This window comes from Columba livia, chromosome 37, assembly GCF_036013475.1.
Source record: "Columba livia isolate bColLiv1 breed racing homer chromosome 37, bColLiv1.pat.W.v2, whole genome shotgun sequence".
Lineage (NCBI taxonomy): Eukaryota > Metazoa > Chordata > Aves > Columbiformes > Columbidae > Columba > Columba livia.
This window is the reverse complement of record NC_088638.1, coordinates 75,490-90,340: the sequence shown is the minus strand read 5'-3', so window position 1 is coordinate 90,340 and position 14,851 is coordinate 75,490. Positions and strand designations below refer to the sequence as shown.

Below are 14,851 nucleotides of genomic sequence, written 5' to 3'. Positions count from 1 at the left end.
TCCCCCGTTACCCCCATTACCCCCATATCCCCATTACCCCTCATTACCCCCATGTCCCCCATATCCCCATTGTCCCCCATATCCCCATGTCCCCCATTACCCCCATATCCCCATTACCCCCATGCCCCCCATGTCCCCATGTCCCCCCATGTCCCCCATTGTCCCCATTGTCCCCATTGTCCCCGTGTCCGCAGGGCTGGGGCTGCGGGTCCTGCGGGGGCTGCCTGAGCACCGAGGATTGCGGGAGCTGCTGCTTCTGCCGGCGCCGCCTGCAGCCCGGGAGGAAGCGCCAGTGGAGGTGCCTGCGGCGCCGCTGCCTGCGCCCCCAGGTACACACAGCGCCCCATAGCGCCCCATAGATCACCCCATAGCGCCCCATAGAGCACCCCATAGCGCCCCCAGGTACACACAGCGCCCCACAGCGCCCCATAGAGCACCCCATAGCGCCCCATAGAGCACCCCATAGATCACCCCATAGAGCACCCCATAGATCACCCCATAGCGCCCCCAGGTACACACAGCGCCCCACAGCGCCCCATAGAGCCCCATAGCGCCCCATAGAGCACCCCATAGCGCCCCATAGCGCCCCCAGGTACACACAGCGCCCCATAGAGCACCCCAGAGCGCCCCATAGAGCACCATAGAGCCCCATAGATCACCCCATAGCGCCCCCAGGTACACACAGCGCCCCATAGAGCACCCCATAGATCACCCCATAGATCACCCCATAGTGCCCCCAGGTACACACAGCGCCCCACAGCACCCCACAGCGCCCCCAGGTACACACAGCGCCCCATAGAGCGCCCCATAGCGCCCCATAGATCACCCCATAGAGCACCCCATAGCGCCCCCAGGTACACACAGCGCCCCATAGAGCACCCCATAGCGCCCCATAGAGCACCCCACAGCGCCCCCAGGTACACACAGCGCCCCATAGCGCCCCAGAGCGCCCCATAGAGCACCATAGAGCACCCCATAGATCACCCCATAGCGCCCCCAGGTACACACAGCGCCCCACAGCGCCCCATAGCGCCCCATAGCGCCCCATAGCGCCCCATAGAGCACCCCAGAGCGCCCCATAGAGCACCCCAGAGCGCCCCCAGGTACACACAGCGCCCCATAGATCACCCCATAGAGCACCCAGGTACACACAGCGCCCCATAGCGCCCCATAGCGCCCCATAGCGCCCCATAGATCACCCCATAGAGCACCCCATAGCGCCCCCAGGTACACACAGCGCCCCATAGAGCACCCCATAGATCACCCCATAGAGCACCATAGAGCCCCATAGATCACCCCATAGCGCCCCCAGGTACACACAGCGCCCCATAGCGCCCCATAGATCACCCCATAGAGCACCATAGAGCCCCATAGATCACCCCATAGCGCCCCATAGAGCACCATAGAGCCCCATAGAGCACCCCAGAGCGCCCCCAGGTACACACAGCGCCCCAGAGATCACCCCATAGCGCCCCATAGCGCCCCATAGAGCACCCCATAGCGCCCCCAGGTACACACAGCGCCCCAGAGATCACCCCATAGATCACCCCATAGCGCCCCATAGCGCCCCATAGCGCCCCATAGAGCACCCCATAGAGCGCCCCACAGCGCCCCATAGCACCCCATAGAGCCCCATAGATCACCCCATAGTGCCCCCAGGTACACACAGCGCCCCATAGAGCACCCCATAGAGCACCCCATAGATCACCATAGAGCCCCATAGCGCCCCATAGATCACCCCATAGCGCCCCCAGGTACACACAGCGCCCCATAGCGCCCCATAGCGCCCCATAGCGCCCCATAGATCACCCCATAGCGCCCCCAGGTACACACAGCGCCCCATAGAGCACCCCATAGCGCCCCATAGAGCACCCCATAGCGCCCCCAGGTACACACAGCGCCCCATAGCGCCCCATAGATCACCCCATAGCGCCCCATAGAGCCCCATAGAGCGCCCCATAGATCACCCCACAGAGCCCCATAGAGCACCCCATAGCGCCCCCAGGTACACACAGCGCCCCATAGATCACCCCATAGTGCCCCATAGCGCCCCATAGAGCATCCCAGAGCGCCCCATAGAGCACCCCATAGAGCACCCCATAGAGCACCCCATAGAGCACCCCATAGTGCCCCATAGATCACCCCAGAGCGCCCCATAGAGCACCCCATAGCGCCCCATAGAGCCCCATAGAGCACCCCAGAGCGCCCCATAGCGCCCCATAGAGCACCCCATAGTGCCCCATAGCGCCCCATAGAGCACCCCATAGCGCCCCATAGATCACCCCATAGCGCCCCATAGTGCCCCATAGAGCACCCCATAGCGCCCCATAGATCACCCCATAGCGCCCCCAGGTACACACAGCGCCCCATAGCGCCCCATAGATCACCCCATAGCGCCCCATAGATCACCCCATAGCGTCCCATAGCGCCCCATAGCGCCCCATAGCGCCCCATAGATCACCATAGAGCCCCATAGATCACCCCATAGATCACCCCATAGAGCACCCCATAGCGCCCCCAGGTACACACAGCGCCCCATAGCGCCCCAGAGCGCCCCATAGCGCCCCATAGAGCACCCCACAGCGCCCCATAGCGCCCCATAGAGCACCCCATAGTGCCCCACAGCGCCCCATAGCGCCCCATAGCGCCCCATAGCGCCCCCAGGTACACACAGCGCCCCACAGCGCCCCATAGCACCCCATAGAGCACCATAGCGCCCCATAGAGCCCCATAGATCACCCCATAGATCACCCCATAGCGCCCCCAGGTACACACAGCGCCCCATAGCGCCCCATAGCGCCCCCAGGTACACACAGCGCCCCATAGCGCCCCATAGATCACCCCATAGATCACCATAGCGCCCCATAGAGCACCCCATAGCGCCCCCAGGTACACACAGCGCCCCACAGCGCCCCATAGAGCACCCCATAGATCACCATAGAGCCCCATAGATCACCCCATAGATCACCCCATAGAGCACCCCAGAGCGCCCCCAGGTACACACAGCGCCCCATAGAGCACCCCAGAGCGCCCCATAGCGCCCCATAGAGCACCATAGATCACCCCATAGAGCACCCCATAGATCACCCCATAGATCACCATAGAGCCCCATAGATCACCCCATAGCGCCCCCAGGTACACACAGCGCCCCATAGAGCACCCCATAGCGCCCCATAGAGCATCCCATAGCGCCCCATAGAGCACCATAGAGCACCCCATAGCGCCCCATAGATCACCATAGAGCCCCATAGATCACCCCATAGCGCCCCCAGGTACACACAGCGCCCCATAGCGCCCCATAGCGCACCATAGATCACCATAGAGCCCCATAGATCACCCCATAGATCACCCCATAGAGCACCCCATAGAGCGCCCCATAGCGCCCCATAGCGCCCCCAGGTACACACAGCGCCCCACAGCGCCCCATAGCGCCCCATAGATCACCATAGAGCACCCCATAGCGCCCCATAGAGCACCCCATAGAGCACCCCATAGCGCCCCCAGGTACACACAGCGCCCCATAGAGCACCCCAGAGCGCCCCATAGAGCACCCCATAGCGCCCCATAGAGCACCATAGAGCACCCCATAGCGCGCCATAGATCACCATAGAGCCCCATAGATCACCCCATAGCGCCCCCAGGTACACACAGCGCCCCATAGAGCACCCCAGAGCGCCCCATAGCGCCCCATAGATCACCCCATAGAGCACCCCATAGCGCCCCCAGGTACACACAGCGCCCCACAGCGCCCCATAGCGCCCCATAGCGCCCCATAGATCACCATAGAGCACCCCATAGCGCCCCATAGAGCACCCCATAGAGCACCCCATAGCGCCCCCAGGTACACACAGCGCCCCATAGCGCCCCATAGAGCCCCATAGAGCACCCCATAGCGCCCCATAGATCACCCCATAGAGCACCCCAGAGCGCCCCATAGATCACCCCATAGAGCACCCCAGAGCGCCCCATAGAGCACCCCATAGATCACCCCATAGCGCCCCATAGCGCCCCATAGAGCCCCATAGAGCCCCATAGAGCACCATAGAGCACCCCATAGCGCCCCATAGAGCATCCCATAGCGCCCCATAGAGCACCAGAGATCACCCCATAGTGCCCCATAGAGCACCCCAGAGCGCCCCAGAGATCACCCCATAGCGCCCCCAGGTACACACAGCGCCCCATAGCGCCCCATAGCGCCCCATAGAGCCCCATAGCGCCCCATAGAGCACCATAGAGCACCCCATAGCGCCCCCAGGTACACACAGCGCCCCACAGCGCCCCATAGCGCCCCATAGATCACCATAGAGCCCCATAGATCACCCCATAGCGCCCCCAGGTACACACAGCGCCCCATAGCGCCCCATAGCGCCCCATAGCGCCCCATAGATCACCATAGAGCCCCATAGATCACCCCATAGAGCGCCCCATAGATCACCCCATAGCACCCCATAGCGCACCCCATAGCGCCCCCAGGTACACACAGCGCCCCACAGCGCCCCATAGATCACCCCATAGCGCCCCATAGCACCCCATAGCGCCCCATAGCGCCCCATAGCGCCCCCAGGTACACACAGCGCCCCATAGCGCCCCATAGCGCCCCATAGAGCACCCCATAGCACCCCATAGATCACCCCATAGCGCCCCATAGATCACCATAGAGCGCCCCATAGAGCACCCCAGAGATAACCCCATAGCGCCCCATAGATCACCCCATAGTGCCCCCAGGTACACACAGCGCCCCAGAGCGCCCCATAGATCACCCCATAGCGCCCCATAGAGCATCCCAGAGATAACCCCATAGAGCACCCCATAGATCACCCCGTAGCGCCCCCAGGTACACACAGCGCCCCACAGCGCCCCACAGCGCCCCATAGCGCCCCATAGAGCCCCATAGATCACCCCATAGCGCCCCATAGAGCATCCCAGAGATAACCCCATAGTGCCCCATAGAGCCCCATAGAGCCCCATAGATCACCCCATAGCACCACCAGGTACACACAGCGCCCCACAGCGCCCCATAGATCACCCCATAGAGCCCCATAGCGCCCCCAGGTACACACAGCGCCCCATAGAGCGCCCCACAGCGCCCCATAGCGCCCCATAGAGCACCCCATAGAGCACCCCACAGCGCCCCCAGGTACACACAGCGCCCCATAGATCACCCCATAGATCACCCCATAGAGCACCCCATAGAGCACCCCATAGCACCCCCAGGTACACACAGCGCCCCATAGCGCCCCATAGAGCACCCCAGAGCGCCCCATAGCGCCCCATAGATCACCCCATAGATCACCCCATAGCGCCCCCAGGTACACACAGCGCCCCATAGCGCCCCATAGATCACCCCATAGCGCCCCATAGAGCACCCCATAGCGCCCCATAGCGCCCCATAGCGCCCCATAGATCACCCCATAGTGCCCCATAGATCACCCCATAGCACCCCATAGCGCCCCCAGGTACACACAGCGCCCCATAGCGCCCCATAGCGCCCCATAGATCACCCCATAGATCACCCCATAGCGCCCCCAGGTACACACAGCGCCCCATAGCGCCCCATAGATCACCCCAGAGCGCCCCATAGATCACCCCATAGCGCCCCCAGGTACACACAGCGCCCCACAGCGCCCCATAGAGCGCCCCATAGAGCACCAGAGATCACCCCATAGCGCCCCACAGCGCCCCATAGAGCACCACAGAGCGCCCCCAGGTACACACAGCGCCCCATAGCGCCCCATAGAGCGCCCCATAGAGCACCCCATAGCGCCCCATAGAGCACCCCATAGCGCCCCATAGAGCCCCATAGATCACCCCATAGCGCCCCCAGGTACAAACAGCGCCCCATAGATCACCCCATAGAGCACCCCATAGATCACCCCATACCGCCCCATAGCGCCCCATAGAGCCCCATAGAGCCCCATAGAGCACCCCACAGCGCCCCAGAGATCACCCCACGTCCCCCCCCATCTCTGACCTCTCCCCCTTTGTCCCCACAGAGGTCAGGGGTCACCAAGAAGCCGCCCCCCGGCCCCCGCAAACTGGCGCTGGTGAGTCCCGGACGCCTGGGTCCCTCCCGAACTCCTGGGTCCCTCCCCGAACTCCTGGGTCCCCAGAACTCCTGGGTCCCTCCCGAACTCCTGGGTCCCCAGAACTCCTGGGTCCCTCCCGAACTCCTGGGTCCCCAGAACTCCTGGGTCCCTCCCAGACTCCTGGGTCCCTCCCGAACTCCTGGGTCCCTCCCGGACTCCTGGGTCCCTCCCGAACTCCTGGGTCCCTCCCGAACTCCTGGGTCCCTCCCGGACTCCTGGGTCCCCAGAACTCCTGGATCACCCCCCGAACTCCTGGGTCCCCACCCCGGACTCCTGGGTCCCTCCCGAACTCCTGGGTCCCCAGAACTCCTGGGTCCCTCCCGGACGCCTGGGTCCCTCCCGAACTCCTGGGTCCCTCCCGAACTCCTGGGTCCCTCCCGGACTCCTGGGTCCCTTCCCGAACTCCTGGGTCCCTCGTGAACTCCTGGGTCCCTCCCGGACTCCTGGGTCCCTCCCGAACTCCTGGGTCCCTCCCGAACTCCTGGGTCCCTCCTGAACTCCTGGGTCCCACCCCGGACTCCTGGGTCCCTCCCCGAACTCCTGGGTCCCTCTCGGACTCCTGGGTCCCTCCCGAACTCCTGGGTCCCCAGAACTCCTGGGTCCCTCCCGAACTCCTGGGTCCCTCCCGAACTCCTGGGTCCCCAGAACTCCTGGGTCCCTCCTGAACTCCTGGGTCCCTCCTGAACTCCTGGGTCCCACCCCGGACTCCTGGGTCCCTCCCCGAACTCCTGGGTCCCTCCCGAACTCCTGGGTCCCTCCCGAACTCCTGGGTCCCCCCCCCGAACTCCTGGGTCCCTCCCGGACGCCTGGGTCCCTTCCGACCCCCTCCCCACCTTCCAGAAGCAGACAGCGAAGGAGAAGAAAAAACCGGGGAGACCCCCCAAGCACCCGGGGACGCGTGGGGGCGGGGTGAGTGCCGGACGCCTGGGTCCCTTCCCGGACACCTGGGTCCCTCCCGAACTCTTGGGTCCCTCCCGAACTCCTGGGTCCCCTTTTTCCCACCGGTGCAGCTATTAGGGACTGGGCGGGGCCGTAATGGTCCTAATAGCGGGGCCTAATGGGGCCGTAATGACGCTAATAGCCGCGCCAATGCTAATTGGGGGGGGGGGGGTACCGTAATGCTCCCAATAGCTGCTCCCGCACTAATGGGGGTGTCCAGGGCACCGTAATGTCTCTAATAGTGGGGGGGGGGTGTACCGTAATACCCATAATAGCTGCCCAGGGGCTTAATATTGGGGTTCAGGTATAAGAATTGGGGGGGGGGTGGTACCGTAACAGCCTTAATAGCTGCTCATGAGGTTGTAATGTTGGGGTTCGGGTGCCGTAAAGCCCCTAATAGCTGCCCATAGGGTTGTAATGTTGGGGTTCGAGTACCGTAACACCCCTAATAGCTGCTCCAGAGCTTTCTATCAGGGTCAGAAGTACCATAATAGAGGGGTGAAGGTACCGTAATGTGTCTAATATGGGCACCTAGAACCCATAGTAGTGGTGCACAAGTACCGTATTGGTTCTAATAGTGGGACCTGATTACCGTAATGCTCCTAATAGCTGCTCCAGCGCTTCCTATTAGGGTCAGAATTACCGTAATAGAGGGGTGAAGGTACCGTAATGTGTCTAATATAGGCACCTAGAGCCCATAATAGTGGCACTCAAGTACCCTATTCATTCTAATAGTGGGGCCTGATTACCGTAACACCCCTAATAGCTGCTCCAGAGTTTTTTATCAGGGTCAGAATTACCGTAATAGAGGGCTGAATGTACCGTAATGTGTCTAATATTGGCTCCTAGAGCCCATAGTACTGGTGCACAAGTACCGTATTCATTCTAATAGTGGGACCTGAATACCGTAATGCTCCTAATAGCTGCTCCATAACTTTCTAGCGGGATCAGAATTACCATAATAGAGGCGTGAATGTACCGTAATGTGTCTAATATTGGCACCTAGAACCCATAGTAGTGGTGCACAAGTACCGTATTAATTCTAATAGTGGGACCTGATTGCCATAATGCTCCTAATAGCTGCTCCAGCGCTTTCTATTAGGGTCAGAATTACCGTAATAGAGGGGTGAAAGTACCGTAATGTGTCTAATATTGGCACCTAGAGCCCATAATAGTGGCAGACAAATACCGCATTAATTCTAATAGTGGGGCCTGTGTACCGTAGTGCTCTTAATAGTTGCTCCATAACTTTATATGAAGGTCAAAATTACCATAATAGAGGGGTGAAGGTACCGTAATGTGTCTAATATTGGCACCTAGAGCCCATAATAGTGGCAGACAAGTACCATATTCATTCTAATAGTGGGGCCTGTGTACCGTAACACCCCTAATAGCTGCTAAAGAGTTTTTTATGCGGGTCAGAATTACCGTAATAGAGGGGTGAATGTACCGTAATGTGTCTAATATGAGCACCTAGAGTCCATAGTAGTGGTGCACAAGTACCATATTGATTCTAATACTGGGGCCTGTGTACCGTAATGCTCCTAATAGCTGCTCTAGGGCTTTCTATTAAGGTCAGAAGTACCATAATAGACAGGTGAATGTACCGTAATGTGTCTAATATTGGCACCTAGAACCCATAGTAGTGGTGCACAAGTACCATATTGATTCTAATACTGGGGCCTGTGTACCGTAATGCTCCTAATAGCTGCTCTAGAGCTTTCTATTAGGGTCAGAGGTACCATAATAGAGGGGTGAATGTACCGTAATGTGTCTAATATTGGCACCTAGAGCCCATAGTAGTGGTGCACAAATACCATATTGGTTCTATTAGTGGGACCTGATTACCATAATGCTCCTAATAGCTGCTCCAGAACTTTCTAGCGGGATCAGAATTACCATAATAGAGGGGTGAATGTACCGTAATGTGTCTAATATAGGCACCTGGAGCCCATAATAGTGGCACTCAAGTACCGTATTAATTCTAATAGTGGGGCCTGATTACCGTAACACCCCTAATAGCTGCTAAAGAGTTTTTTATGCGGGTCAGAATTACCATAATAGAGGGGTGAATGTACCGTAATGTGTCTAATATTGGCACCTAGAGCCCATAATAGTGGTGCACAAGTACCGTATTCATTCTAATAGTGGGACCTGATGACCGTAATGCTCCTAATAGCTGCTCCTGGGCTTTCTATTAGGATCAAAAGTACCATAATAGAGGGGTGGAGGTACCGTAATGTCTCTAATATTGACACCTAGAGCCCATAATAGTGGCACTCAAGTACCGTATTCATTCTAATAGTGGGGCCTGATTACCGTAACACCCCTAATAGCTACTCCAGAGTTTTTTATGAGGGTCAGAATTACCGTAATAGAGGGGTGAATGTACCGTAATGTCTCTAATATTGGCACCTAGAGCGCATAATAGCGGTACATGAGTACCGTATTCATTCTAATAGTGGGGTCTGCGTACCGTAATGCTCCTAATAGTTGCTCCATAACTTTATATGAAGGTCAGAATTGCCATAATAGACGGGTGAAGGTACCGTAATGTGTCTAATATAGGCACCTAGAGCCCATAATAGTGCCACTCAAGTACCATATTAATTCTAATAGTGGGACCTGATGACCGTAATGCTCCTAATAGCTGCTCCTGGGCTTTCTATTAGGATCAGAAGTACCATAATAGAGGGGTGGAGGTACCGTAATGTCTCTAATATAGGCACCTAGAGCCCATAATAGTGGCACTCAAGTACCGTATTCATTCTAATAGTGGGGTCTGTGTACTGTAACACCCCTAATAGCTGCTCCAGAGTTTTTTATCAGGGTCAGAATTACCGTAATAGAGGGGTGAATGTACCGTAATGTGTCTAATATTGGCACCTAGAGCCCATAGTAGTGGTGCACAAGTACCATATTGATTCTAATACTGGGGCCTGTGTACCGTAATGCTCCTAATAGCTGCTCTGGGGCTTTTTATTAAGGTTAGAAGTACCATAATAGAGGGGTGAATGTACCGTAATGTGTCTAATATGGGCACCTAGAGCCCATAGTAGTGGTGCACAAGTACCATATTAATTCTAATAGTGTCACCTGAATACCGTAATGCTCCTAATAGCTGCTCCAGCATTTTCTATTAAGGTCAGAATTACCGTAATAGAGGGGTGAAAGTACCGTAATGTGTCTAATATTGGCACCTAGAGCCCATAATAGTGGTGCACAAGTACCGTATTAATTCTAATAGTGGGACCTGATGACCGTAATGCTCCTAATAGCTGCTCCTGCGCTTTCTATCAGGGTCAGAATTACCATAATAGAGGAGTGAATGTACCGTAATGTGTCTAATATTGGCACCTAGAGCCCATAATAGTGGTACTCAAGTACCATATTAATTCTAATAGTGGGGCCTGATGACCGTAATGCTCCTAATAGCTGCTCCAGTGCTTTCTATTAGGGTCAGAATTACCATAATAGAGGGGTGAAGGTACCGTAATGTGTCTAATATTGGCACCTAGAGCCCATAATAGTGGCAGACAAGTACCATATTCATTCTAATAGTGGGGCCTCATTACCGTAACACCCCTAATAGCTGCTAAAGAGTTTTTTATTAGGGTCAGAATTACCATAATAGAGGGGTGAATGTACCGTAATGTCTCTAATATTGGCACCTAGAGTCCATAATAGTGGTGCAGAAGTACCGTATTCATTCTAATAGTGGGACCTGATGACCGTAATGCTCCTAATAGCTGCTCCAGGGCTTTCTATTAGGATCAGAAGTACCATAATAGAGGGGTGGAGGTACCGTAATGTCTCTAATATAGACACCTAGAGCCCATAATAGTGGCAGACAAGTACCATATTCATTCTAATAGTGGGGCCTGTGTACCGTAACACCCCTAATAGCTGCTCCAGAGTTTTTTATGAGAGTCAGAATTACCATAATAGAGGGGTGAATGTACCGTAATGTGTCTAATATTGGCTCCTAGAGCCCATAGTAGTGGTGCACAAGTACCGTATTGGTTCTAATAGTGGGACCTGATTACCGTAATGCTCCTAATAGCCGCTCCAGCACTTCCTATTAGGGTCAGAATTACCGTAATAGAGGGGTGAAGGTACCGTAATGTGTCTAATATTGGCACCTAGAGCGCATAATAGCGGTACATGAGTACCGTATTCATTCTAATAGTGGGGTTTTGGTACCGTAATGCTCCTAATAGTTGCTCCGTAACATTATATGAAGGTCAGAATTGCCATAATAGATGGGTGAATGTACCGTAATGTGTCTAATATTGGCTCCTAGAGCCCATAGTAGTGGTGCACAAGTACCGTATTGGTTCTAATAGTGCGACCTGATTACCCTAATGCTCCTAATAGCTGCTCCAGGGCTTTTTATTAGGGTCAGAATTACCGTAATAGGGGGTTGAATGTACCGTAATGTGTCTAATATTGGCACCTAGAGCCCATAGTAGTGGTGCACAAGTACCGTATTAATTCTAATAGTGGGACCTGATTGCCATAATGCTCCTAATAGCTGCTCCAGCGCTTTCTATTAGGGTCAGAATTACCATAATAGAGGGGTGAATGTACCGTAATGTCTCTAATATTGGCACCTAGAGCGCATAATAGCGGTACATGAGTACCGTATTCATTCTAATAGTGGGGCTTCGGTACCGTAATGCTCCTAATAGTTGCTCCATAACTTTATATGAAGGTCAGAATTGCCATAATAGATGGGTGAAGGTACCGTAATGTCTCTAATATAGGCACCTAGAGCCCATAATAGTGGTACTCAAGTACCGTATTAATTCTAATAGTGGGGCCTGTGTACCGTAGTGCTCCTAATAGTTGCTCCATAACTTTATATGAAGGTCAGAATTACCGTAATAGAGGGCTGAAGGTACCGTAATGTCTCTAATATAGGCACCTAGAGCCCATAATAGTGGCAGACAAGTACCCTATTCATTCTAATAATGGGGCCTGATTACCGTAACACCCCTAATAGCTACTCCAGAGTTTTTTATGAGGGTCAGAATTACCGTAATAGAGGAGTCAATGTACCGTAATGTCTCTAGTATTGGCACCTAGAGCCCATAGTAGTGGTGCACAAGTACCGTATTCATTCTAATAGTGGGGCCTGTGTACCATAGTGCACCTAATAGTTGCTCCATAACTTTATATGAAGGTCAAAATTACCGTAATAGAGGGGTGAATGTACCGTAATGTCTCTAATATAGGCACGTAGAGACCATAATAGTGGCAGACAAGTACCCTATTCATTCTAATAGTGGGGCCTGATTACCGTAACACTCCTAATAGCCGCTCCAGCACTTCCTATTAGGGTCAGAATTACCGTAATAGACGGCTGAATATACCGTAATGTGTCTAATATTGGCACCTAGAGCCAATACTAGCAGCACAAAAATACCATATTCATACTAATAGTGGTGTCTGGCTACCGTAATGCTCCTAATAGCTGCTCCAGCGCTTTCTATTAAGGTCAGAATTACTATAATAGAGGGGTGAAAGTACCGTAATGTGTCTAATATAGGCACCTAGAGCCCATAATAGTGCCACTCAAGTACCATATTAATTCTAATAGTGGGACCTGATGACCGTAATGCTCCTAATAGCTGCTCCAGAGCTTTTTATGAGGGTCAGAATTACTGTAATAGAGGGCTGAATGTACCGTAATGTGTCTAATATTGGCTCCTAGACCCCATAGTAGTGGTGCACAAGTACCGTATTCATTCTAATAGTGGGACCTGAATACCGTAATGCTCCTAATAGTTGCTCCATAACTTTATATGAAGCTCAAAATTACCATAATAGAGGGGTGAAGGTACCGTAATGTCTCTAATATAGGCACCTAGAGCCCATAATAGTGACACTCAGGTACCGTATTAATTCTAATAGTGGGACCTGAATACTGTAATGCTTCTAATAGCTGCTCCAGCACTTTCTATTAAGGTTAGAATTACTGTAATAGAGGGGTGAACGTACCGTAATGTGTCTAATATTGGCACCTAGAGTCCATAATAGTGGTGCACAAGTACCATATTAATTCTAATAGTGGGACCTGATGACCGTAATGTTCCTAATAGCTGCTCCTGGGCTTTCTATTAGGGTCAGAAGTATCATAATAGAGGGGTGGAGGTACCGTAATGTCTCTAATATAGGCACCTAGAACCCATAATAGTGGCACTCAAGTACCGTATTAATTCTAATAGTGGGGCCTCATTACCGTAACACCCCTAATAGCTGCTCCAGAGTTTTTTATGAGGGTCAGAATTACCGTAATAGAGGGGTGAAGGTACCGTAATGTCTCTAATATAGGCACCTAGAGCCCATAGTAGCAGCACACACCTACCGTATATATTCTAATATTACCACCCCCACTACCATACCTCCCCTAATAGCTGCACCACCCCCACACCCCCCTCCCCCCCCCTCCTCACACCACCTCCCGCTACCGTAACGCCGCTAATAGCTGCTCACGCACTAATTCCCCGACTAACCCAGGGATGGGGTGTTGGGGTGGGTGGGCAAGAGGGTGATTTTTGGGGTGGGGGCGGGGTGACCCCCCCCCCCCCCCCCGCTTTGTGCCGCAGCGGAGCCGGCGCAACCGCCGTTGCGGGGCCTGTCCGGGCTGCGAGCGCCCGGCCGACTGCGGCCGCTGCGACTTCTGCCGCGACAAACCCAAGTTCGGCGGCCGCAACCGCAAGCGCCAGAAGTGCCGCTGGAGGCAATGCCTGCGCCGCGCCATGGTGGGTGCCGCCACCGACCCCCCCGGGGGCTCCCAGGAACCCCCAGTGGCTCCCAGTAACCCCCAATAGCTCCCAGTAGCCCCCAGTGGCTCCCAGTAGCCCCCAGTGGCTCCCAGTGGCCCCTAATGGTCCCCAGTAACCCCCAGTGGCTCCCAGTAACCCCTAATGGTCCCCAGTGGCTCCCAGTAACCCCCAGTGGCTCCCAGTAACCCCCAGTAGCTCCCAGTAACCCCCCAATAGCTCCCAGTAACCACCAGTGGCTCCCAGTAACCCACAATAGCTCCCAGTAACCCCCAGTGGCTCCCAGTAACCCCCAGTGGCTCCCAGTAGCTCCCAGTAACCCCTAATGGTCCCCAGTAACCCCCAGTGGCTCCCAGTAACCCCCAGTGGCTCCCAGTAGCTCCCAGTAACCTCCAGTGGCTCCCAGTAACCCCCAGTAGGTCCCAGTAACCCGCAGTGGCTCCCAGTAACCCGCAGTGGCTCCCAGTGACTCCTAATGGCTCCCAGTAACCCGCAATAGCTCCCAGTAGTTCCCAGTGGCTCCCAGTAGCTCCCAGTAACCCCCAGTGGCTCCCAGTAACCTGCAATAGCTCCCAGTAACCCCCAGTAGCTCCCAGTAACCCCCAGTGGCTCCCAGTAACCTGCAATAGCTCCCAGTAACCCCCAGTAGCTCCCAGTAACCCCCAGTAGCTCCCAGTAACCCCCAGTGGCTCCCAGTAACCCCTAATGGTCCCCAGTAACCCCCAGTAGCTCCCAGTAACCCCCCAGTGGCTCCCAGTAGCTCTCAGTGGCTCCTAATGATCCCCAGTAACCCCCAGTAGCTCCCAGTAACCCGCAATAGCTCCCAGTAGCTCCCAGTTACACCCAGTAACTCCCAGTAACCCCCAATAGCTCCCAGTAACCCCCCAATAGCTCCCAGTAACCCCCAGTGGCTTCTAATGGTCCCCAGTGGCTCCCAGTAACCCCCAGTAGCTCCCAGTAGCCCAATAGCTCTCAGTAGCCCAATAGCTCCCAGTAGCCCCCAGTGGCTCCCAGTAGCTCCCAGTGGCTCCCAGTAAC

The 14,851-nt window shown here is 55.0% G+C and overlaps 1 protein-coding gene across 1 annotated transcript in view; it reads left to right on the top strand.

The window, feature by feature from the left end:
- MBD1 (methyl-CpG binding domain protein 1) overlaps positions 1–14,851 on the top strand; it is a 38,765-nt gene that overhangs the window by 14,999 nt on the left and 8,915 nt on the right. The window contains 4 exon segments of the mRNA XM_065044381.1: positions 195–329; positions 5,994–6,044; positions 6,927–6,995; positions 13,637–13,792. Coding sequence (XP_064900453.1) covers positions 195–329; positions 5,994–6,044; positions 6,927–6,995; positions 13,637–13,792 — 411 coding nt within the window.